General features: G+C 42.1%; 1 protein-coding gene across 10 annotated transcripts in view; it reads right to left on the bottom strand.

The window, feature by feature from the left end:
* The window catches only part of St7 (suppression of tumorigenicity 7), a 259684-nt gene that overhangs the window by 45943 nt on the left and 189449 nt on the right, over positions 1-24292 (bottom strand). For all 10 annotated transcript variants that reach the window (XM_076566173.1, XM_076566172.1, XM_076566174.1 and 7 more), the window contains one exon: positions 12030-12144. In XM_076566173.1, the coding sequence (XP_076422288.1) occupies positions 12030-12144 (115 nt within the window). The remainder of the gene's footprint in view (positions 1-12029; positions 12145-24292) is intronic.

Raw genomic sequence — 24292 nt, forward strand, 5'->3', positions numbered from 1 at the left:
TCCTCACATTTTATTGACCTTCTATAATTGCTCCAACCTCCACTTTCTCTGAGCCGAAAATCCACTAGTTTTTTGCATTCTCTGACAAGACAGCATTGCACTATTTCCCAAGTTAGTCCTGCAGACATTAAGGTGGTTAAAATGTCTTGTTTATTCCGGTTTTCCAGGGTAAAAGCCTCTAGTTTCTCAACTGACAGAATTTTTACCGAGTTTTGTTCCTGAGCAATGGGTAGTTTTTAAAGGGAGACTTGAGAACGGCAGTGAGCCTCACAGTGCCCACGCCCCAACCTGTCCAGGAAGGAGCTTCAGGGACCCGTGCAGCTCAGGGAGCCACCACCATTAATGTTGGACCCCCAGCCAGGCCCAGCACTGGGCACCTGGGATCTCAATTGTTCTTGTGATTGTGTAAGTCAACCCAACAAAGCCCCAGAAGCTCTTCAAATTGGTTTTAGCCAAAGTTTGTTTTTTTTTCCTCTCGTTCAGAGGCCATGAAAATTTTCTGAAAGTTTGAAAACCTCCGGGCAGGATTTCACCTGTGAGTCCATTAAAATTTCAGTCTTATTGAATCTGTGGCATTGATTTTATTGCTCTCAGTGTGTCAGCCCAGCTCCCGGGTCATCCTTCTGACCCAGCTGCCACCACAGCTCTGCTCACCATGCATTGCATAAGCACACCTTCTTCTCCACCCCCCCACCCCCACTGCTGCGGTTATGGAGGGCCGACTAGGGGGAAGGCCTTGGTCCTATCCAACCTTCAGAGTAACAACGTGTACCAGAAGCTGTTAAAAATGGAATGTAGAAATATCCTGCTATCACTGCTGGAATGAACACAAAGTATCTCACGTGATCTTTATACCATCTTGTCTCTAAGACGATTGTAAAAATATTGGCAGGTGGGAATAGTGTGCAGGCCTATAATCCTTGCACTCTGGCGGCTGAGGCAGAAGGATTGTGAGTTCTAGGTCATCCTGGCTACACGAAAAATCTTGTCAAAAACCACAGGACAACAGCAGCAAAAACTGGCACCGGCAACACCAAGAAGGAAATCTGGGACAATGCTTCTCGGGACCACCGTGATGTTCAACTGTCTGTAGTAATACATATGCGGCCATGATGCTCTATGTTCACTAAAAGAATAGCATTTAAAACATTAGCAAATGTTTTGTTTCAAGAAATAATCAGTTCTATGGCACCCCTCCAATTCAGAAACATGAAAGAAACTGGCCACTTAATCTAATAAGATAAACATTTAAATGCTATTGTATATACTATAAATATTTTCACAGCCACTATCTCATCTGTGTTTATTTGCTACAAATTCTCTAGTATATACATCCTGGAATTTCAGTCACCTCTATCTCTGCTAAATGCTCATAAAACACATAATTATGATTTTTAGAATTTTGCTGGGATCTATGTATTTGGTGTAATTTTTAGAAAAGGACCAAAAAGTATTAAAGGATATAGAAAACAGAATGAGTAGCTTTGACTTTTTACTAACATTAATACAATACCTTCTGCTGCAAACAGTACTGCTATGAAATAGAGGCAAAGAACTAGACAAGAGCCTAGGGCTGCTATGGTCATTCTGCCCAAGTACTTTTCTTTGTAAGAAAACAGGCCCAGACAGGCAGAGTGGCCTACAACTGCAGTCTCAGTACTGTGGGAAGCGGAGGCAGGAGGAACTCCAGGTCAAGACAAACCTGAACTATATACAGTTAAGACCCAATAAAGAGAGACAGCTAAAGGGAAGGAAGAGAGGAAAGGGAGGCAGAAAGAAAGGCCAGCAGGCTGGCTAAGAGAAACTCTGAGAGCTACTATTTAATTATCGGCAAAATCAATCTTGTAGCACACATCTCCGTCACCATCCCAAACTACCAGTCATGTTACTTCCTTTATTTCCCTCTCAGATTATCTTATACTGTATTCACTGCTTTGCACAGACCATAGCTTTACACATTCAAATGCCCAGACTTTTGCTTCCCTCAAATCTCCTCTACTCTAAACAGCAGCTCACTGGTATAAACCTACCTCACTTGGAGGTATTCAGCTATTTGTCATCCTGATATTTTCATTTCTTTTCTTTTTCTGTGTATGTGTGTGTAACATGTGTGTGTGGTATATGTGTGTGCACCCATGGGCATCCACAGGGGCCAAAGAAAGATGCTGTGAGTACTGTTTTATCAATGTATACCTGATTCCCTTGAGATGGGATCTCTCACTAAATCCGGAGATTCAGTGGCCATCACGTCCCATGGATCTTCCTGTCTAGCCATCATAGCACGGACTAGCTTTTTACATGGTTTGGAACACAAAATCCAAACTCAGATTCTTCTGTTCTAGAAGTGAGGACTGAGCGAGCCACTGAGCCATCTCTGCAGCCCCGGCATCCTGATCTTTTCACATGCTTTAATCATTTGTAGCTCTCTGCCCTTTGTTCCACCGGGAGTAACTATAATTTCATCATCCAGAGTCAACTATACTTTCTAAAATATTTTCCTGTAAAAAATTTGCCACATACCCTACCCTAAATCCATCAACACCAGGTCAGTTATGTTCAACGGATCATAACTGGATCCATTGGATTCATGAGTCCACATTTATCTTTCCTCTGAATTAAAGAAAAAGCATGTGGCTTTGGCTTTTTGCTATTGTTTCTTTTACATTTAAGGGGCATTTCTATGCCTAATGCTCCTTTTTTTTCACTTAATGATTAAGCTTCTCCATTTAAGAACCTACCTTTTGATTGAGCAGGATATCATTCCTGTGTTTTGACTACTTTAGCAGTAACTTGAGTGCCTGCAAGGCCCCAATCTATCAGATGGTTTTCTTAGCAGACAGAACTCACAGAACTACCTATGTAGTCTATCAGATGGTTTTCTTAGCAGACAGAACTCACAGAACTACCTATGTAGTCTATCAGATGGTTTTCTTAGCAGATAGAACTCACAGAACTACCTATGTGTTCACATCATGCACTTCACGGTCCCAAGTTCAGACTTTAGGGCGTGTGACCTGTACCTTCCACCCTGCCCCAGTGGTTATGCTCATGTTGTCATAGAGCCCAGCAAAACAGGTAGGTGTTGATGGACCGTGCGGCCAAGCAGCCCCCTGTGTCTTAGGCACACTCCGTAGAAGAGTACCTGAGGCTGTATCTGTTCTGATAAGCCTCGGTTCCTATGGCTGGAAGAGCAGTGGAGGGCAAATGTGGCTGTGACTTACAATAGGAAGATTCGCTCATCTGGACAACAGAAGAACATCTACACTGAGATTGCTGCTTGTCTAAAGAAGAAAGCCCAATCTCACTTCCCACAGACTTCAGTGTTTACAAAGCCCTCCAAATCCCCCGACCTCAGATCAACTGGTGTTCAACTGCAGCCTCAGCAAGTCATTTCTCTTCAGACTATTTCACTCTCATCCTGAGCGCTCTGGCACAGTGTTCCCTTCCCAGGCACCTCACGTCAAGCAAGGACGAAGTGTGAGCCCATCATCCTACTCTTTCCACTCTGAGGGCTGATGAAGTTTTCCTTTGAGATCGCCTCCATATCTCTCAAAGGCCTTCAGAAAAAAAATCCCAGCCAGACACAAAGCCTCTCAGGTCTGTCCCCTGCGCAGTTCGGCCATGTATCTTCTACCATCGGCCATGCCCTTTGTCCGTCCCCCTGCAATGTGGAAAATGGGGAATTTCCCACACAAGTCATTCTGGCCACACCCCCAGCTTGCACGTGCTCTTTTGTGTCAGCACATTCACTGTCCACTTCCGTTCACACACCTCCTCCTCCAAGAAGGTTCCCCCCAGGCCTTGCGGGGTGAAGTAGCCTTTCCATCCTAGGTGAAAAGCTCCTACTACAGTCTGTATCCCTTCCAGGCACTGTTTCTTCCCATATGTACTTCAGTTGGTGTTCTGTAGGAAGCAAATGCTGTGGATCTTGAGTTCTTTGTGACCACAATGCAAATCAATGTCTGTAATATACTCAGTAGTCAGTGTCTACTGAATAAAATTGAAATGAATGTACCCATGAATTTGGCAACAGCCACATCCAATTTGGCTTGTGAAAGACAAAGTCATCAGTGTTGATGAGAGTTTTAAGAGGGAACCATGAATGCTTTATTGCCCAAGATGTGTGTCTTGCAATTATCTTTGCCTCTAGTGTTCCAGCAGGATGTGTGACAGCGGCTAGGGCTCTTATCACAATGGCTGCTTGAAATAGCAGTGGAAAGAACATGGGCAGGGTGGAGGAAACAGTGAAGGCTGAAACAGGATGAAGAGAAGAAGAAACTTCATCCTGAAACAAGGAAGGCAAACCACACCTCTTCTGGCTGCTCGTAGCCCTCTTACTGGAACGCTGCTGAAAGAAGGTCATCTTAGGGAGAATGACTCTTTAATTTTCCAGTTATAAAGGGCTCATGAGAGCAAAATTCAATGCAATAATCTTGAAGAAGAATTCATGGAACGAAACTTCAGATAAGATAAAACAATTTAAGAGGCCAATCGCTTTGATCTCTTTTTCTTTTGTTCATCTACCAATGATAATGATCACGATGTGGTTTAATGGATCATTACTGTTCTTGTGCAGGAGACAGGTCAAGTGGGGGGCAAGACTCATATCTATGGCCCGGAAAAGCTTTGGAAGGTAGCATCCAGCAGATAATAAACCCCGACTGACTTACAAACGACACTACCCCATAATGGCATCTCCATTTCCGACCTATTTACTAATAACAGATGTTCTGAATGTCTACTCCATTATACAGGGGCCCAAAACAAACAGGACACGGAGCTTGTTCTCAAAGACACTCTTTCTCTACACAGATCACTGTGGTATGTTTAAAATAAATGTACCAAGCACTGGTTAACCTTCATCAAATATATCATTTCTGGGGTGTACACACACACACACACACACACACACACACACACACACACACACAACATAACATCTTTCTAAAGTGACACAGGAGTCACATTAATCCCTGAATCCAGATGTACCTAAAAGTATCTTTCTGCATAACATGTTTTAATAGATCTTCGATGAAATTTGAAAAAGTTCCTAAGCCACTCTCTGCAATCCAGTACCAACTACAGGTTGAACATCTATGCTCCAAAGTCCAAAACTTTTCAGCACAATTCAAAAGGCTTTGGATTTTATACATTATCCGACTAGGGACACTCAATTAGGCAAAAATTGTGAACTCCAAAATAAAAGCATTTCAGATATGGACTCCCGTGTCCTTCTTCTTGTCTGGCAACAAACTGACCTCACCTCTTGAGACACACTTGAAGTCCACATTAACTCAACAAAAGGTAGTGCTCATAGGTTCTCCTGGAGCCCCGAACCAACAAGTAGAAATGAAAAATGAAGGAAGAAAACTGGTTGCCTGTTTCACTTTCATAAACATCTGTAGACTGTAAAACATCATTACTGTCCTATTAATATGATGCTATCACCAATGCAGATGGACCCAGAAAACTTCCTACATTTTATTCCTATTCACGCTATGATGGAAACAACAGTAATATAGAATTCTGTGTTTAAATTCTTGTTGTTGTTAGTTCCAGGCAGTGGGAGGTCTTTTTGCCCCACCTTCAAGAAAGTTAATCCAAGGTCCCCTTTCAACCAAAGAGGAAAATTCACTGAAGAAATAAAAAGGATTGATATACAAAAACCTCCAAAAATGTGCCGTCTGGGATTTCAATGATTCAATCGGGAAATTCTACATGGCCTTAGTAATTTTGGGCAGGGGGAAGAGCAAGGAACATGCATTCAGCTACACCCAGAAAAATTCATCTTATGCTGCAAAGCCAAACACCAGATGTGATTTGCAACTTTTGGACTGGATTACCCTAGAAGCTCTGTCAAAGGGCCCTTCTGTGGCTGGTGCCTTGGAGCCAAACACGGCAGTTTCAGTGATGGTAATGGCTGGCTGGGGAGGAATGTTACCTTGGTAAATTATGATAACTGGGCAGTAAGGATTACCAAAGCCAACATAAATTTAGGGGGCTTGTGAGTGTGCCAGCTGTGTGAATTACAGATGTATGCACTTATGAACACTCTGCTCAATCATCAGAGACAGAATTTCTTCATGCATGCAATCCTTGTTGAAATGACATCCATTATCAGAACCCATGCTTCTACATACACAGCCCATCATCCGACAGTCCATCATTTGTTCTAAGTGATCTCAAAGGCCTGGTCTTCTTGGCAGACCTACCTCTGGTGTCCAGATCAGGAGGGTACCTAGTGCAAAGCTCGGCAGGCCTATCACTCTCGGTGACTTATGCTGATAAACCTAAAGCCACAGCTCATGGTATCAGTGGTGATGATTATCTTCAAGTCTGAAGAGCGAATTGGTTCACTGGCCCATCTTTACACCAAAATTCTCTTTAATCACTCGCCTAACATACTTGATCTTTTCCCTAGTAGCTAGTCCAGGAAATGGAGCTGACTAGGTTTAGAGTCACTAAAAGGGACAAACCACCTTCATTTGCTAGAGCAGCCTAACTCTGTGGTGAGTATTTCAGAAGTTGTGTGTGTCTGCTGAATCAACCTCAAGTTTACGGTTTGACTGCAACGCACCGTTTTCAAGATCTGAACAATCCAATGATGATGCTTATCTATCTTACTCACTGGCCCTCTGACACCTCAAACACCTGTTTCCTTAAAAGGCAAACAGAAAGCAGGCGAACCACGAAAGCAGGATGTCAACTGTGACAATGGTCACATAACGTGTGCTAGTTACAAGAGTTGGGCAGTAAACAACCTGACTTCAAAAGTACAAGCAATGGGTTTGTTTGCTGACTTTTCTTTAGAGCTCTGTTTTCAGTCTGTTGGGATGAAAGTATTCCCTCTAGTTAGAACCATGTACTCTTCTGGAATATACCTTTGTCAATTACAAGCTGACAGGCAATGATGCTAATTTAGCATGGGCTCAATGTTATCAGTAAAATGTCCTGAGGTAATTGCTTCATTTATACATTTTTGACTATAAAAAAGACTAGCTTCTCCTTATAGGGAAGTTTATGCCCCTAAATTCAGGGCCACCACTAAACACGCAATAGTGTAAATATCTAAAAGAGTTTGGGTCTGTGCTTCCGTTCATGCACACTGCTGTAAGGCTGGAGGGCTAGTGCTCCATTTTGCTTTGACTGTGAAATGCCCCCACCCCACCCCACCCCCTCAAGCTCTTGTGTCTTCAGTGTCTAGCTAGTGTTGTTGGAGGAGGTTTTAGAACCTTTAGCGCATAGAGCCTACTTGCCAGACATAGACCACCCGTTGTGGTCCTCTGCCGCTTGTACCCCAGCCCCATGTTAAGTCCAAACGTTCAGCTTGATGCAAGATCCCCCAAGATGCAAGAAGTGGCAGCAGCAAGCTGCACCTCCATGGACCGAGCAGCAGTACCACACCTCCCGACACGGCAGACCCAAGCTGTGAGCCAACAGGAATCCCTTCTCCCTCAAGCTGCCTCTGGCAGATAGTTTCCTCATACCAGTGAGAATCGTAATTCATACTGAATCCACAGGAACACTTTGTCTCGTATCAGGAGTCAAAATCCATAATGTTTCTGATTATAGCTTTCCAAAAGTTTAAGAATTATTTGTAGGTGAACCTAAGCAATTCTGTTTTCATAATCACAGGTCTCTACCTATGTTCTATTGTCTCTATAATTAATTTCCATAATACGCCATACACGGGCTTTGTGGAGGAACAGGCTCTTATTCTCATACTTAAGCTGCCATTTTATACACAGCTTTCTATTCCTATGAGGTTGATCAAGTTTGGGAAAGTGAGGAGCAGCAAGTGGGCTCTGTAGAACCACTAACAGTCTCCACTGCTACCCTGGGCTCCACAGCTCTCAACACCGAGATGAGCTGTACTTCTTTAACTCTCACAGAAATCACCTACTATGCTAACTTGAACAAGCTACTGAACCTTCTGGACCTGGATTCCATTTCCACATAAGGAATGGACACTTAGAAGGTTAAGTACTTCACCCATGAAGCCTTTTGGAATCCCCGGGGATCATTAACTAAAACCAGCAGATCTAAATGCACTGTGTAGTCAGCACAGGCACATTCATTGGTGTTCTGAGAGTCTTCTAAAATTGAAATGCACAGATTATAATGAACAAGATGCATGGATCCTTTTCCGCACTACCATCTCAAGCTTTGAGATTAAAGTTTTCAACTAAGGTGGTCTACAAACTTCCTTGAAAGATGATCCAAAGGTTGCAGTAGCTTTCACAATGAGTTCTAAAAGAATTTCTGATGACTTCATAATGGTGGAAATATTCCATGTATAACAAATACATGGCTGGAAAAATATGATAAACTTCAAATTAAATTAATGTTATACATAAAATCCTTTAAGTGACAAATTAGATTGATTGAAGATGGAAAGCCATATTTTGAAGATAGCATCAGAAAGGCAAGCAAATATAGATATACCTATTTCCTAAAGAATGATTAAAAGGCCATTTAGCATCACTGAAACTTTGCACCACTGGCCCCAGCCTACATATTTTATAACTTTGTACAAAAAGCAGACTTGACTTCATCAATGTAGCAAGACTCACATTTACAGAAAAATACATGAGTTTAGAGCTGTCCCTGCCTTTTGAATTTCAATTTGAATTGGATTTGAATCCCAGCTCCACAGTTGTCTAAGAATGTGTGATCTTGCAAGTTACCTAAATTCACAACACCTCAGTTTCTACATCTCCTGAAATGGTGTAACTACCTCCTTTGAGGGTTACTGTGAGAATATATCTAATGTGTATAACATATTTGAAGAATGGTAGGGTAATAAAAAATAACAGGAACTATGGAGTGGACACCCATGGTGTTTATCACTGACTTTCTCTTTCTTATAACATTCACACCATTTTAAGCAATGACTTTTCACAATTGATCTCTTTTCTCTTATATCTATATGACTTTACTTTGAAGTTTTAGGGGATTCCTATGAACAAAATACTTCCTAGACACAGCACAACCCTAAATGAAGCTAACAACAGTGCTTACTAAATACGAAGTCATATATAAAGCTTAGACAATGTCTGACACCAACATATTATAAGAACCCAATAGGTGTTAGTTGTTACAGCTGCTGCTGCTGCTGCTGCTAGTCATTGTGTGAAGGGCATTGTGATGGTTAATAAACTGAAAACTGAAGAGAATGAAAACTCCTCAGAAACGACAAGACAGCACTTGAGACAAATGTCTCCAGTAACAAAGCATGAGCTGTTATCTCAGGGACAAAATCAAAATTAGAATGCAGATCACAAGGAAGTGTGACCAATTATTCTGTAATCCTAGAAAACACAGTTTCCAAAGGATCCACCATAAGAAGAATTTGTGAATATCAAGGATTTTCAAACTCAAAACTTTCAAAGCCAAACTGTCTTTTTCTTTTTGTAATAGTAAAGAAGAATGAGGCAAGGGTGAATACATTTTGTTCTCCTCTTCTTTCCAAAGCATGTTATTTCTGGGTTTTTTTCCTCCCCATTCTTGCCATTTTTCTAAATCCTCTTTGCAAAGGTCAGAAAAGCATCACTAATCCCTTCATATCGCTTCCCAGAACACGACTTATAAAACTTAGCCACTTAACAAACAATAAAGAAGGACTGCTGTACCCATAAACCCTCCCAGAAACAGCCACCCAACCAGAACATTCCAACTTGAGGAGATAACATAATCCTGTTGTTTTGGGTGTGACTCTGTGAAAGGGATGGAGGGCTACAATTCAAAGTGCTGTCTCTAGCAACTTAGATAAGAATGACTGAACTTGAACCAGGGCAAAACCCAGGATGCCCCATAAGCTGTCTACTCCAAGAGCTCCAAAGCACTCACTTCCTTGTATAGGGCCAGATAAAGGGCCCACAGCTCAGTCAAGATCCTTTGTGTCTCCAAACAAAGCATCAGGGATGAACTTGAAAGGACCATGCCACGGGATGGGATAAAGAGCAGGAGACATGTTTTCCCACAGTCTTAAGTGTCTGCAGCTCAGCCCCAAGAACAGTGACTTCAGCAGCCACTTCATTATATGTCTACTGTAAATGACACAAGCCTAAGGCAAGTCGGCACCAAACCTCCCCTCAGAGTTCAGTGGGGTTAGGTCATCTGCACTCTGTGACAATTGCTGAACTCAAAGCCTCGAATGAGGAGGCAGCTCGGCAAACTGTGTGTCCTGCCACCAGTGAGACGCTTTTTCCATGAATAATGAACAAGAACATCACTTCTGTTGCCAGGTACACAACATAAACAAAGCTCAACATGGGCCTTGATAGGGTGAGTTTGTCCATTTGAAATAAAGGAATTTTTCAAAGTGCAAGCCAAGTTTTAGTAGAGGGTGGGACAGGCTGTTGTAACAAGTAATACGAACATATGTTATCAGAATTTAATAAATCAGCTTTTGATTGCTGAGGAATGGAGGCTGTGCAGTGGGATACATTGAGACGGTGAATAAATCCAAGTGAGTTCATTTCTTTACTTGGCAATCAGTTTTATAACACAAGGCTGATGATTTCTATAATGAGCTGAGATCTTCATGAAAGGAGTCTTGAGACTTGTGATCTCAAAGGCTTTTTTAGTTAAAGCCTTACTTCTTAAGGCTTATTGGGCTGAGTATAGATCAGCACTCATGATGAGAACATGAACTTTTCATTGGGCAAAGTTGGTTGTCAGGTAGACAGACCCATGGCATAAGACTAACTCCTTTGGAACTAAAAGACAATATATGAACACTGTGCCCACAACGATGTATAGCTTACATCTCCAAGCTTCAACTGAACAGTGAGATTCTAGAGAATAAACAGAGAATAAAAAATGAGATGATGTGAAGGCCAAACAGTCTTTAGTTTGTTTACTTTAAAGTATTCCATAAATACTTTAAAATCAGCTCCATACTAAGTTGTGTGTATATCTTGTTACCACGGGGTGTGCAGATGTACACCGGCAAAGTGATGCCATCACTGGCTGAAGGCTTTTAGTTTCCATCATTCTCAGCAAGACTTTGGGGAAAACAAACAAAAACAGGCCCACAATAGCTCAGTTTCCTAAACAGCAGGGGCTATAACACCATCTCTTAGGAAGTGTTAGTGGGTCGAAACTAAAATCCAAATGACATAGTTTGCTCTCTGTGTTTGAAGAATCCCAGGAAATCTGTGATTTGAATAATTCTTAAATAGACCAAGGAAGCTTGCTAAAGAAAGAATATTTTGCAATGCAAGCAAATTATTATGTAGTATAAGTAATCATGTCATAATATCAAATCTATAAGCAAACACATTTTATGTTGAAAATGATGAAAATAAGTCAGAAGAGTGTGAAGTTCTACAAAGTGTATAAACATGGCAGGTAATTATGTATATAATTTTTGTACTACTAATCAAATACTAAATTCACAGATACCACCGTAAACAGAATGGGTTTAAGTTCTCTACACTGTACCAGCTTCTTTCCCTGACTCACTAGTAACAGGTAAAGTAGAATAAGTTCATGAGGAAGTAACCAGGATGGTGAAGGGCCTTCAAAGGCATCGGCGTCATGTAAAAAACTAGGGGTAGTCTGTTATTAAGGAAGACCTTCTGGGAAAGGCAACATGACTTGTTCTTCAAACGTTGACTTCATCACTGCCCCTGTGGCACGGCTATTAGCTGTTCTAGACTGATCGAGAGCATCAACACGGCCATGAGAGTCATCACCGCGAACCTGCAAGGTGTCATGGGAAGACCTCGTGGTGCTGCCCAAGCCCACATGTGCCGTGTCTTGATCAGGAGGGAATGAAGCAGAGACACACGGCCGCCCGGACGGGAGCACAGCAGCAGTCTGTGGAAGGCAGGCTAAGAGTGGAGCGCAAGCCACACAAGCGCTCAACCGAAGATGCCAGAGAATAACCATCATAGTGCTTGCTACAAGTGACAACTGTCAGTGATACCGAAGTCCCTCTTGAAATTGTCATTCCTATCTACTCAGTGGATTATATCAAGGAGAAAGGAGTTCTCAAGTGCATAAAATACCCCAGGACTTACCGTCATACTTTGCTAAGACGGCCTGGACATCAGCATAAGCTTGGAGTTCCAGAAGGGCTTCTAGAAGGTTTTCATGGATATTGAACATGCTTAGGAGGGGGAATTCTTTCATTAACTAGGAAACAAGAGACCAGGGGAATAATTAATATTCATGCCTTATATTTTCACTTTTATACTTAAGGAATATAACATATACAGTAAAAGGATTCCTAGACAGTCAAGTATTTTAAGTACTAGTACTTGAGGCTAGGGAAATGGCTTAGTCAGCAAAGTGCTTGCCACGTAACCATAAGGGCCTGAGTTCAGTCTTCAGAACCTCGATTAGAAACAAAGCAAACACACACCTTCAGTGCATGCCTGCAATCTCTGTGCTGTGCTGGAGAGGCAGTCAGGAGAATCCTGGGGCTTGCTGGCCAGCTAGTTTAGCTGATCAGTAAATTTGAAGTCCAGTGAGAAACCCTATCTCAAAAAGACAGGAAAGGATGGATGGATGGATGGATGGATGGATGGATGGATGGATGGATGGAAGAAAGGAGAGAAGGAGGGTGGGAAGGAGGGAGGCAAGTAGGAAGGCAGGCAGGCAGGCAGAAAACAAGGTAGATACCAGCACTGAGGAGGCAGGGCAGGAGCACCCTGGAGCTTGCTGGCTAGCCAATCTAGCCCAACCAGCAAGCCTCGGGTTCCACTGAGGGACGCTGTGTAAAAAGCCAGGTAGATTCACACATGCAGGTGTCCTGCTGTGTCTGCAGAGCACTGTGCAAGGCTAAGTCAGACAAAATCCCAGGCTGCAGCAGATGAGCAGCAACTCCTGCCCCAGATCAGAAGCTAATGGCAACTGGTGGCTTCTCGGGGAGAGGGCCGGTTCCCTTTGAGAGAAGCTCCTGCTATGCTGACCACACTTCGCTGGACAGCCCCACACCCAAGGGCATGTTGTCAACACAAACAGAATTTGCGAGGATTGGGGGAAAAAAAGGAAGACACAAAGGATGGGTAAGGAAGAGAGGTGGATCTGGGAGGAGCTGGAGAGGATGAATGTGATCAAAATACACTGTATGAAATTCTCACAGAACTAATAATATGTATCTAAATAAATATACATATTATTAAACTAAATAATAAAATATTAATTATATATATATATATAGTTTTGGTGACAACAAAACAAGGCAAACAGCACCTGACAACACCCAAAGCTGACCTCTGGCATCCATATGTTCACATGCACCATGTGAACCCACATGCACACACATACATGAAAACACATACACACATATATTACAATCCTTATAGTAATAAAATTAATACTAGATTACAAACAGACATTTTATATATATATATATATATATATATATATATATATATATATATATTTTAAAGAATGACAAGTCTGAATTTGTACCAATCTAAAAGAGAGAGGTTTTCAGAACAATAGATGTTCAGTAACTACAAAATACCGCAGAGACTAAACCCAGTGAAGATGGAAACAGCTCACAGTTGCTGGTAGCTGGTCTGGAGCAATTTGGATGGGAGCCAGAGAGTAAACGAGGGGCGAGGAGGCACTCTTGTGTCAAGCAGCCCTAACAAAACTAAGAACTAGGAAAGCAGCTAGCTGGAGGGTAGAATGGCTGAGGGAAACTTTGGTAGAGATCGGGGTGGGGGTAACCTCAGTAAAACAGGAGTCAAGGTCCCTGCTGGACCCTGGGAAAGAAGTGGCATGAAGAGTTTAAAGGCAGAGATGAATGGCAAATATGGAGTAGGAGGCGACGAAGATCTGCTTAGAATAAGACCATCCCGAGAGCCTGAAACTGGAGACTCTGAACGCAGAGACCACAGTTGTCATGGCTGCTGCATTTCAGAGAAGGGGGCATCAGCTGGGCACACCAGCAAGATAGTCTACCGTCAGGTTGAACTTGGCAGACTGGATAAAGGTCTGTAAAACAGCAAGGAGCAAGAGTGATGACCAAACAGAAAAAGAGATGAAAGGACCAGGCAACACTTGTCAACGAGATGCAGAGGACAGGTCCACCGGGACTCAGACCTAGCAGGGCTCAACATCAGTGAGTGTAAGGAGAAAGAAGAGCAGACCAAGAATTTACTAGTAAACCTTCTCTTAGAGAGGGTAAAACTGCATCTTAAGGCGAGAGAATCAGGCTTTTTAGAAAGTAAATTCATGTATTTCTGTTGATCTATTTAATCCCTACATAGACAATTACTTTCAATTATAATATGATGGCCTCTAAAAAATTAATAAATCTTTTTTATGTCACTCTCCATGATAGAAACTATGCTGCGATAAATAATAATGAAGTGTAGGTGTGCTGGCTAGTTTGATGACAATTTGACACAAGCTAGAGTCACTGGAAAGGAGGGAGCCTCCACTGAGAAATGCCTCAGATCTGGCTACAGGTAAACATGTAAGGTATTTTCTCTATTAGTGATTGATGTGGAAGGGCCCAGCTTATGGTGATTGGTGCCCTCCCTGGGCAGGTGGTCCTGAGTTCTATAGGAAAGCAGACTGAGCAAGTAACAAGCTCAGAGCAAGCCAATCAACAGCACCCTCCATGGCCTCTGCATCAGCGCCTTCCAAGTTCCTGCTTGAGTTCTTGTCCTGACCTCCTTCAGTGATGAACGATGAAGGGGAAGTGTAAGGCAAACAAACCCTTTCCTCTCCGACTTGCTTTGGGTCATGGTGTTTGATCATAGCAGTAGTAACCTTAACTAAGACAACAGGCTAATTTACCACTAACCAATGGACACTTGGTGTTGACTGTCTACTTCTTTTCTTAAGAACATTTATTAACATCTTAAGTTTGTTAAGAATATTCTTTGGTTTTTTTAAAGCCATGATTTATTTAGCACATCTTTTAATTTTTTTGCAAACCCAAAGAACATAATTTTACTACTGAAAACACCTATCAAAATCATTTGGTGTCCAAAAAGACCCACAGTCTGAACTCCCAGAAAGAGGCCTGCAATATTTTCATTGTTATTAAAGGAAGTCAATGAGACAACCCCACGCACTGTGGATGTTCTGTAACTAATAAAAGTATTTCTTGTTCTGGTTCACTTTGGTCCTGGCTGACATCATCCTTTGATTTTTTTTTCACTTTTTCTAATTAAAGCTTGTTAGAACTAAAATTCCCTGTCATGCAGCAGTTGGCAACACAATAAAGACATTTTCTCAACTGTAACATTTAAACATTGATCACTTTTGACCAATTTTTCAAGTAATAATCAAATTTCAAGGACACAAGTCATATTACATAATTTTAAGATGCAATTCCAAGTATTAGTTGCTAAAGCTTATATTATGATGCTTATTAAAACCCAAGGAGACATGTGCACATCTGATCTCTAAAACTATTTCTGTGTCTAAGAGTTCTCACATACAAATGTCTGCTCTGCCCTCTCACCTAAGAGATCAACTTATAAACTATCTTTCTGACAGCTTTACCTTGTTCCATAAAAGCAACACACCTAATACTCAGTGGCAAGTTTCCATCTCCTAGAACAACCTTTCAAATCTATTCCTCATCCTTGGTACCTCCTGTATAGGAACACAGTATATCAATCCCCCATCAATGTCTGTTCCCTAGCATGGTTGACACCTTACAGGTCCTATAATATGTAAAATGTCCAGTGTGGGAGCCCGTTCTGGGGTTCCTCGTGGCTTTACCCAGCAGGTCCGAATAGAGGATGATCAGGACCACGGGCCTGAGTGCAGGTGTCTGAGATGGCCTGCACTTGGCTGTGCTGGGGGAGGAGGTCTTTTGCTCCTCCCCTTGGCGTCTCTATAAAAACCCTGGACCAGAGACAGTCGGGGCCCATTGGAATAGGTTCCAGGCCCTCTCGAGGCTATCCTTTATTTTCTATCTGTTTATCTCCGCAAGATTCTCCGCTATAAATCCTTCTATCTAATATTTCCTGCTGCTTGCACTCAAGAAAACTCTGGGAAGCTGTGGGGGTGGTGGGTAAACGCCCCACAGTCCAGATAGCATTCAAGTTCTCACAAGGCTGCTAAACAAAAACCCTTTTCTTTGAGATTTACTTATACGTATCCTCATACTTTGGTGCCATTAGAAACCTTACTATTCTTACCTCAGCACCACCTCTTTCCAACTCAACCTTTGCAAGCCTGTTGTAAAGTTGTGTTTTATTTGTTTTGTTTTTAACATACGTTGAGATCATGCTTCACGACCCTGTCTGACTAGACCATTCCACCAGCCCTTGACATGGTTATCTATATCTTAAAACAAAACAAAGCAAAAAGAGATTTGAATATAAATTTACAAAGAAGCTGTTTATCACACTGTTTGTTACAGTAAAGAAAAATGCAAGCACCTTAAAATGTGACACATTACAAAACATTTATATACAGTAAATATCACTATCTTTTGTTTATTACGTGTAATTATTAGAAGCCAAGTTCTCCTTGAAGGTAAACCCTATTGGTGGAGACAGCATAAACCATGATCACAGGGCATGGTGCTGTGGGATGGTCTGTATGTCAAATTGCTCTGATTGGTCAATATATAAAACACTGATTGGCCAGTGGCCAGGCAGGAAGTATAGGTGAGACTAACAGAGAGGAGAACAGAGAAAAACAGGAAGGTGGAGGGAGTCACTGACAGCCACCACCATGACAAGCAGCATGTGAAGATGTCAATAAGCCACATGCCACATGGCAAGGTATAGATTTATGGAAATGAATTAATTTAAGCTATAAGAACAGTTAACAAGAAGCCTGCCACGGCCATACAGTTTGTAAGCAATATAAGCCTCTGTGTTTACTTGGTTGGGTCTGAGCGGCCGTGGGACTGGCGGGTGACAAAGATTTGTCCTGACTGTGAGCAAGACAGGAAAACTCTAGCTACAGCATGGAGAGATCAAATTGATACTGACCTAGAAATTTCCTCCTGCTGACTCATTTTTATAGTACTGGAAGGTGCTATGCAGGCTACTTGGGGAAGAAGGGGGAAGTCATTGACAATCACCAGCGGTGAATCCTGTGAACTACAATAATAACCAACTTGGCAAGATATGTCCATGAGTGTAATAGGGGCATGGATGTTATGAGTGTAACCAACTACGGTTTTCCCGTTAGATTTACCGAGTGCTCTACAGGAAGAAGCACATGCATGTTACTATAAATATGGTCAAGAACTGATGTTTGGGAAGCTCCTAGATCCTAGGGGTGAACCTACCATTATTATTCTGCCAAATCGATAAAGTATCAAGCTGCTGTCTAAATTTGTGTTTTTATATCCATAGCTCTCAGTCCTCATCAGAGAAGTTTCTTTGTGTGGTAGATGTTAGTTTAATTCAGAAACCTAAAACTGGTCCAAGTGCAGAAATAAGTGTCAATGGAGTGCTCAGTCACAAACAGGCTATCTATATCACACACACACACACACACACACACACACACACACACACACACACACCTCAAGGTGGAGCTTGGAAGAAGAGCTGAATAAACAGGAAGTGCTAATGTAGAGGGGGACTCAAGTGAAACGGTGTCATCTGGACAAGAGAAGTCTGGGGCAGCAGTGAACTCACAGGAGCTGGCCTGCCTGCCCAAGATCAAGCCAGCCAACATTCTTGTTTGGAGTGGGATGTGTTCATGAGTGCCCACCCCTAAATGAGGAGCTATGGCTAGTTAAAGACTGCCAGGGAAACCAGAGTCAGTGTTCTCTGAGGGTACATGGGCAGCAGAAAGGTCGGGGTGGGGGTGAGTCACGAGTGGGAGTGGATGCGGGAGGAGTTGGGGGAAGAGTAGGGAGGACAAGGACCAAAGTGCAGTGCATGAAATTCCCAAAGAATCAGTAAAACTATTTTGTAAAGTTCCCCTCTAAGACCCATAACCTAACTGGATCTAGGTAGTTAGGTGGCTATGTTTCTTGTACCAGGCATGATCTCCTCCTGTCGAGTTGCGTTTTAAGAGACAGGTACTAGTTCCTGCCAAGATATGAGTGCCATTCTTGCACCTTTGGGGCTACCTTGATTGGCCACTGTTGTGGTTCACAGGCATCACAGGTGGGTAGGACTATTGACTGTGCCCCTCTCTTGGCAGCTTGCACAATCACTTCTGGTATTATGAGTGGTAGACTGTGAGACAGAGGCTTTTCGGGTAGATTCAGCTCCAGTCTTCTGAGTACTGTGTCTGAAGTTGGTAATGCCCTCAGCAATAGGGACATATTTACCTTCAGTGTCTGAGAGGCAGCCAAGGACACCACCAATAGCCCATATTGCTTTGGCGGTCACTTAGACTGCTGTGGCCATCAACTCAAATGGAGGTTTCTTGGTACTGGGGTTTTGTTAGGTAGCCTTAGGCTCTTGTGGGAGCATTGTCAGCCCAAGTGATATAACTTCATTTAGGACACACACACACACACACACACACACACACACACACACACACACACACACACACTTATATGTATCGCAGATAATTTTAGGTAAGTAATAAAGTAACCTGATTGCTTGAGGTTTCATTAAACATCCTTAGTATTATTTATCCCCCCTCTCTCCCTCCTCCTTCTGTATTGACCTCTCTCCTTCATCCCCAGTTAAGAATCCCTTCTCTGTTCTTCCCAGTCCCCAATGTATCACCTGTATCCTCCTGTTCTTGTCTCTACCCTCCCATCCTTATGACTCCTTTTTACTTCCCTGGTTTCTGTGGTTAATGCAAGGTTATATATAATCCAGGGTCATATATATAATCCAAGGTTATATATAATCCAAGGTTATATATTATCCAAGGCTATATATAATCCAAGGTTATATATAATCCAAGGTTATAGATAATCCAAGGTTACAATACTCACATCCAAAGATTTGGAGGTACGAACTGTGTTTATTTGTCTGAGTCTTGGTTACCTCATTCAACATAATATTTTCTAGTCCCATCCCTTTACTTTCAAATTTCACAGCTAAACTGAGGAGAACCTATTACCACCACTTTACTACACCAGCATAATTCTACCTGCATTCTAAAACTTTTCATTATACCGACAGATAAATGCAGACCAAACCTCCCTTTGGTGGTCAAAGAAGCTTCTCTGTGCAGCAGACAGAAACTACTGCAGAAAACCAGAACTCCCCGTGATGGAGAGCTCAGATGGCCTTGGGGAGCCTAGCCCCAGCTGGTTCATCTACAACATAAATCCTGTACCTAAAGGCTCAGAGAACGTGATATAAGAGGGGCCCAGGAAGTCGGCTGTGAAATTATGTCTCCGAGAAATAACAGGGAAGCTATACATATGATATAATAACAATATGGTTGCCTAAACAAGGCCGGAACACAGACAATGCCAAAAGATATGCTAAAAGGGAAGGAGGAAATGTCTCTGGGTCCCATTCCTAGACAAAGATCTACAGGCAACTAATAATTGCTGAAGGGAGAATTGGTCTTTCCTAGGGACGAGCTGCCTAAGTGGTTATTGAATACCAAGTGGCTGGCCCTGAAGTCATAGAACACACAAGCAACACCAAATAGACTCAGCAGGTTGCATTCATACACACACACACACACACACACACACACACACACACACACACACACACACACCAATAGTAATCAGAGAAAAAGAGCATCAATTTGAAAGGAAGTGAGGGGGAACATGGAAGTGGTTGGAAGAAGGAAAGGGAAGGGAAGAAGTTATGTAATTATGTTTTAATTGGAAATTTTAAAGTTCTGAAAAAACTCCTAGTGGCATGACACTACATGCTAGCATACAGTGTTACATCAGATAAAAGCTGATAAACCATATTGTTCCATAAAATCATGCTTTTCTTGGGTGCCCTTGCATAAAAACACAAGCATATGCTGAAGTAAGATTATTTCTGATTGGTGAGATTAAAGGTGATTTTTGCCTCCTGGTTCCATATTTTCTATGGGTTCTATTTTTTTGTTTTGTTTTGTTTTTTGTTTTTCAAGACAGGGTTTCTCAGTGTAGTTTTGGTGTCTGTCCTGGATCTCACTCTGTAGACCAGGCTGGCCTCGAACTCACAGAGATCTGCCTCGCTCTGCCTCCTGAGTGCTGGGATTAAAGGCGTGTGCCACCACTCAGCCTTATGTTTCTAATATTTCTAAAGGCACTCATATATATTTGATACAGTTAAGAGGAAAACTGATCACTTTAATAATACTGGCTCCTCACAGCCAGCAAGGTGGTTGTGTGTCAAGGGGTTGATACACAAGCCCGAGTTGGGTCCCTGGAGTCCAAATGACAGTAGATAGAACTGACTCTACAAAGTTGTACTCTGACCTTCCCATGCACACATGCTGTGACAGGCATAAACGCACACACACAGCATACATGTATGCACACACTAATTAACTAGCTAATTAATTGTAAGAAGAGAGTACTGGAGTCTTATTAAATTCAGGTTCACATAGGCCATGTTCCAATCACAGAGGGCTTTCAGTTTCTTGGATAGGACATGTCCACTCACCCTTTTGTCTGCTAGCCCCCGTCCTCAATGGAGCACTCTCCTGTCCCTGGACCATCTGACCAACCCCAGGAAGCCTTCCTTCTCATCCTCCAGCTCAGACTGACCAGTCTTTGTCACAACAGTCTGACGTTCCAGCTCCCCTCTGGGCAGTGATGTCAGTCAGAGATCGACCCACCATGGATGCACACTTCCTCCGTGACTGGAATGCCTTCTAAAGTTCTGTGCCTTTGTGGATGTCCTGGGTCTATGGCAAGCCTTTGGGTTACACATTCTTGAACATGTTCTTCTACTGTTTATGATCTCCCATTATTTACATGCTGGAAGAGCTACAACTACACCCTGTAAGTTTTGACTCAGCATACCGATGAATTTTCTTACACTAAGAGCTGCCCGGATAGACAACAGATGATGTAGAACTCTAACCCTGGGACTAGTCACAGCGACTGACTAGTCACTCCAGGACCTCTAGACTCCTACAACTGCAGGAAGGAATTCCCAGCTCCTAAGCCTGACTTCAGACCCTCTCTCAGTTCAGTACCAGACCCCATTTGGCTTTGTGGTTTGCTGCAAGGTTAAAGCCCAGCCTCCTCAGACAGACCCAGTGTACATCATTCCTAGAATTCCTTCTACAGTTGCTAGTCACTGTGTTTTTGCTCAAACTGTTTTCACCACCTGGAATACCTTTCCTCCTCATTTACAAGGCAGCCTGTCAAAATCACCCCACACTCCAAAGCCCAGATCAAATGCCACCTCCTAAAGTCACAGCATCATAGAGAGTGAGAGCCAGCGGAGTCCACAGAGACCCTCTGGACACCCGCCCCACTTTTCAGAGGAGCTCCCTCCTACCGCCCGCCCCCACCACACAATGACGGCTGCAAATTCAAGGGGCTCAGCCAAGGTTAATGTGGGGACTATGATTCAAGCCCAGTCATCAGCACCGAGGCCAAATTTCAACACATCACAGCTCCAGTCTCAGGACTGCCAAGTCTGGAGAACTGAACCCCTTTGCTTCTGAAACAATGCTTGTTGTATTTCTCTTTGCATTGTATTTGCATGGATTTAAGGAAGTAGTTGTACCATAGAGGGGAAAAAACTTAAATTTGGAGTTGTTTCTGAATTGAAATCCAGCCCTGCCACTGACTACCTGCTACACTTTATAGATTGTTAAGCACCCGAGCTTTGGTTTTCTTTGTTTGGGGTCTCCGCTCACAGGGCATCTTCTCAAATTCTCCACCATCTACCTAACACACTAGCCCCTCACACCCCATTTTCTACTTCTGTCACCTTCTGGCGTCATTTTAGTCATGCGGCTTGATAATCGATAATTTAAACATTAAAACAAAAGGATTAGATAGTGATAACAGGCAATCCTCCAACGGCGGGGCAAGCCAACACATCTCTCCACAAGGGCCAGGGAGCTGCCACTGGATCTGGTTCAAGACCTACGGTCTCTATGGCAACTGCTCAATCCTTACAACCTGAAAACAGCTGTGGGCAATATGTAAATGAATAAGAAAGCCTGTGTTCTCATAAAACTTTCTTTACAGAAGCAGGTAACAGCTGGATGTGGACCACAGGCTTTCATTTGCCAACCCCTGGTTAATAAGAAGAAAATTTAAAACCCAAAAGGTCTTTTTAAAAAGCATTTCTCAGTGATATCATACTTTAAAAGCCGGACATCTCCTACCCACAGCTGGTTTAGCAGACTGCTGTAACATGTAAAAGGCCTTCCCTACAACCTACCACTTCCTCTTCAGCACAGTTCCCCAGAGCAGTCCTGCTGAGGGGTACAGCAGGGGAGCAGGAACCCGCTGAGACACAGGACCAGGCAGAAGCAGTGAGGCCTGTTCACATGACAACATGTTGTCCATCAGAGAGAAGGAGTAAGCTGGGAACTAACGTCCTAATGGGAACAAAACTCGAGCAGTTTTGGGTAAAGAAGTACATTATGGAAAAGTGTGCTCTAAAACACACTATCACTTACGTAAACTTAAAAACCCACACAAGTCCAGGTCGTGTACCTATGTATTTTATATATTATCCTGTATGTTTTTTCACATTGTAAATTTCTTCAAGATGTTCAATACTTTTCACATATAACATCCCAAAAACTGAAGGGCTAACTTTTTTCAGATTTGTTTTGTCTTCTTATATTTCCAAGTGATTTTTGTTATTCTTTTTAAAATTATTTTTATTTTTTTGAGATTATAATGTAATTATATGATTTTCCCTTTCCTTTCCTCATTTCAAATCCTTCCATATGCCTCCTTCCTCTTTTTTAAATTCATGGCCTTTTTCATTAATTGTTGTTACATGCATATATAATATATATGTAGTAATACATGTATATATGTAACAACTATATATATGTATACACACACACACACACACACACACACACACACACACACACACACATTACTAAATACGACCTGTTCAGTCTGTGTAATGTTACTTGTATGTATATTTTCAGTGCTGATCATTTGTTACTGAATAACCAATTGGCAATGTGAGGAGTATTTATTTCTCCCTCTTTAATTTAATTTAATATAATTTAATTTTTTAATTGCCTGTATTCTCTGTGTAGAGTGAGGCCTTGTGGTCTCCCAGGCCCTTTAACCACTTTAACATGTCTATTGTTGTTGTTTAATTGACTTTTGAGGCAAAATTGTTCCTTTACAGTGATGGTTTGATTCTGTAGCTCCTTAACGTGGTGCTGGTGGGTTAAGAAGCACCTCAGATGGGTGTGCTGGTGCACACCTTGAGTTCCTTGCACTTAAGAGTCGAGCAGGTAGATCTTTGTGAATTCAAGGCCAGCCTGCTCTACTCAAAAAAAAGTCTCTGATAAACACTTAGAAACTTTCCTCCTGAAATAATTTGATCCTATAGAATCCAATACACTGTAGTCCAACTTTATAATGACATCAAATAACCACTAATCTCATGTAAACCATAACCTATAGCCCTGATTCTTCATTATCCACCTACTTTAAGAAAGTAAGTTCACTAACAGACCATGAGCAACTACATAAATTATTACCTCATCTTGGAAGATATTTTGGAGTTAGGTCTACTGTAGGGTAAATTCTTTCCCTATTTGACTTTTAGTGGTGAGGCTGGGGTTAGGCTTAGACAGACTAGTTAATAAGAATGGTTTTGGTGTGTCATCAAAGTTCTGTCTTTTCCAGACCGACACTGACAGCCTTATTCCCCATAGCCCATTGTTTTCAAAATGAAAGGGCTCACCGTTAGAGAGAAGGCATGTAATCAAGAACCTGGCCTCCTAGCGGCAGATGTAAATATGGGTTTACATTCAGGAGCACTGAGCTTCTGGGGTGAGCTCATAATCCTCATCATCAAGAGAAGAGAAATACCTAGTACACAGGACACATACACCATCCTCAGCACTAACTCCCAGCCAAGTATGAAGCCATCATCCTTATACAATGTTGACATGGGTATATTGAATTTCTGACATGCTATTTGTTTACCACTGGTATAACTGGTTTCCTTTTGAGTTTGGTTGCACAATATTACATAGTCTATCTCTATTTACTTAGAAATAAAGTATAAAAATGGTTTGGCAACATAATTTGCCTATTAAGAAAACACTACAGTTCCCATATCAAGCTTTAATGAAAGCATATGATAAATGTTGAGGCCTGTTTTCTATAAGCCAAGTCATTCTAAATCAATCCTTGAATTCACTCACTATCTAGCACAGTTCTGTTTATTTATTTCCTTCTGTCTTCTCCTCACTGCTAATTGCTTTTTTCTGGCAGCCAGAAATCTATATGCCCTGCTTT

This window comes from Peromyscus maniculatus, chromosome 3 (genome assembly GCF_049852395.1).
Source record: "Peromyscus maniculatus bairdii isolate BWxNUB_F1_BW_parent chromosome 3, HU_Pman_BW_mat_3.1, whole genome shotgun sequence".
Lineage (NCBI taxonomy): Eukaryota > Metazoa > Chordata > Mammalia > Rodentia > Cricetidae > Peromyscus > Peromyscus maniculatus.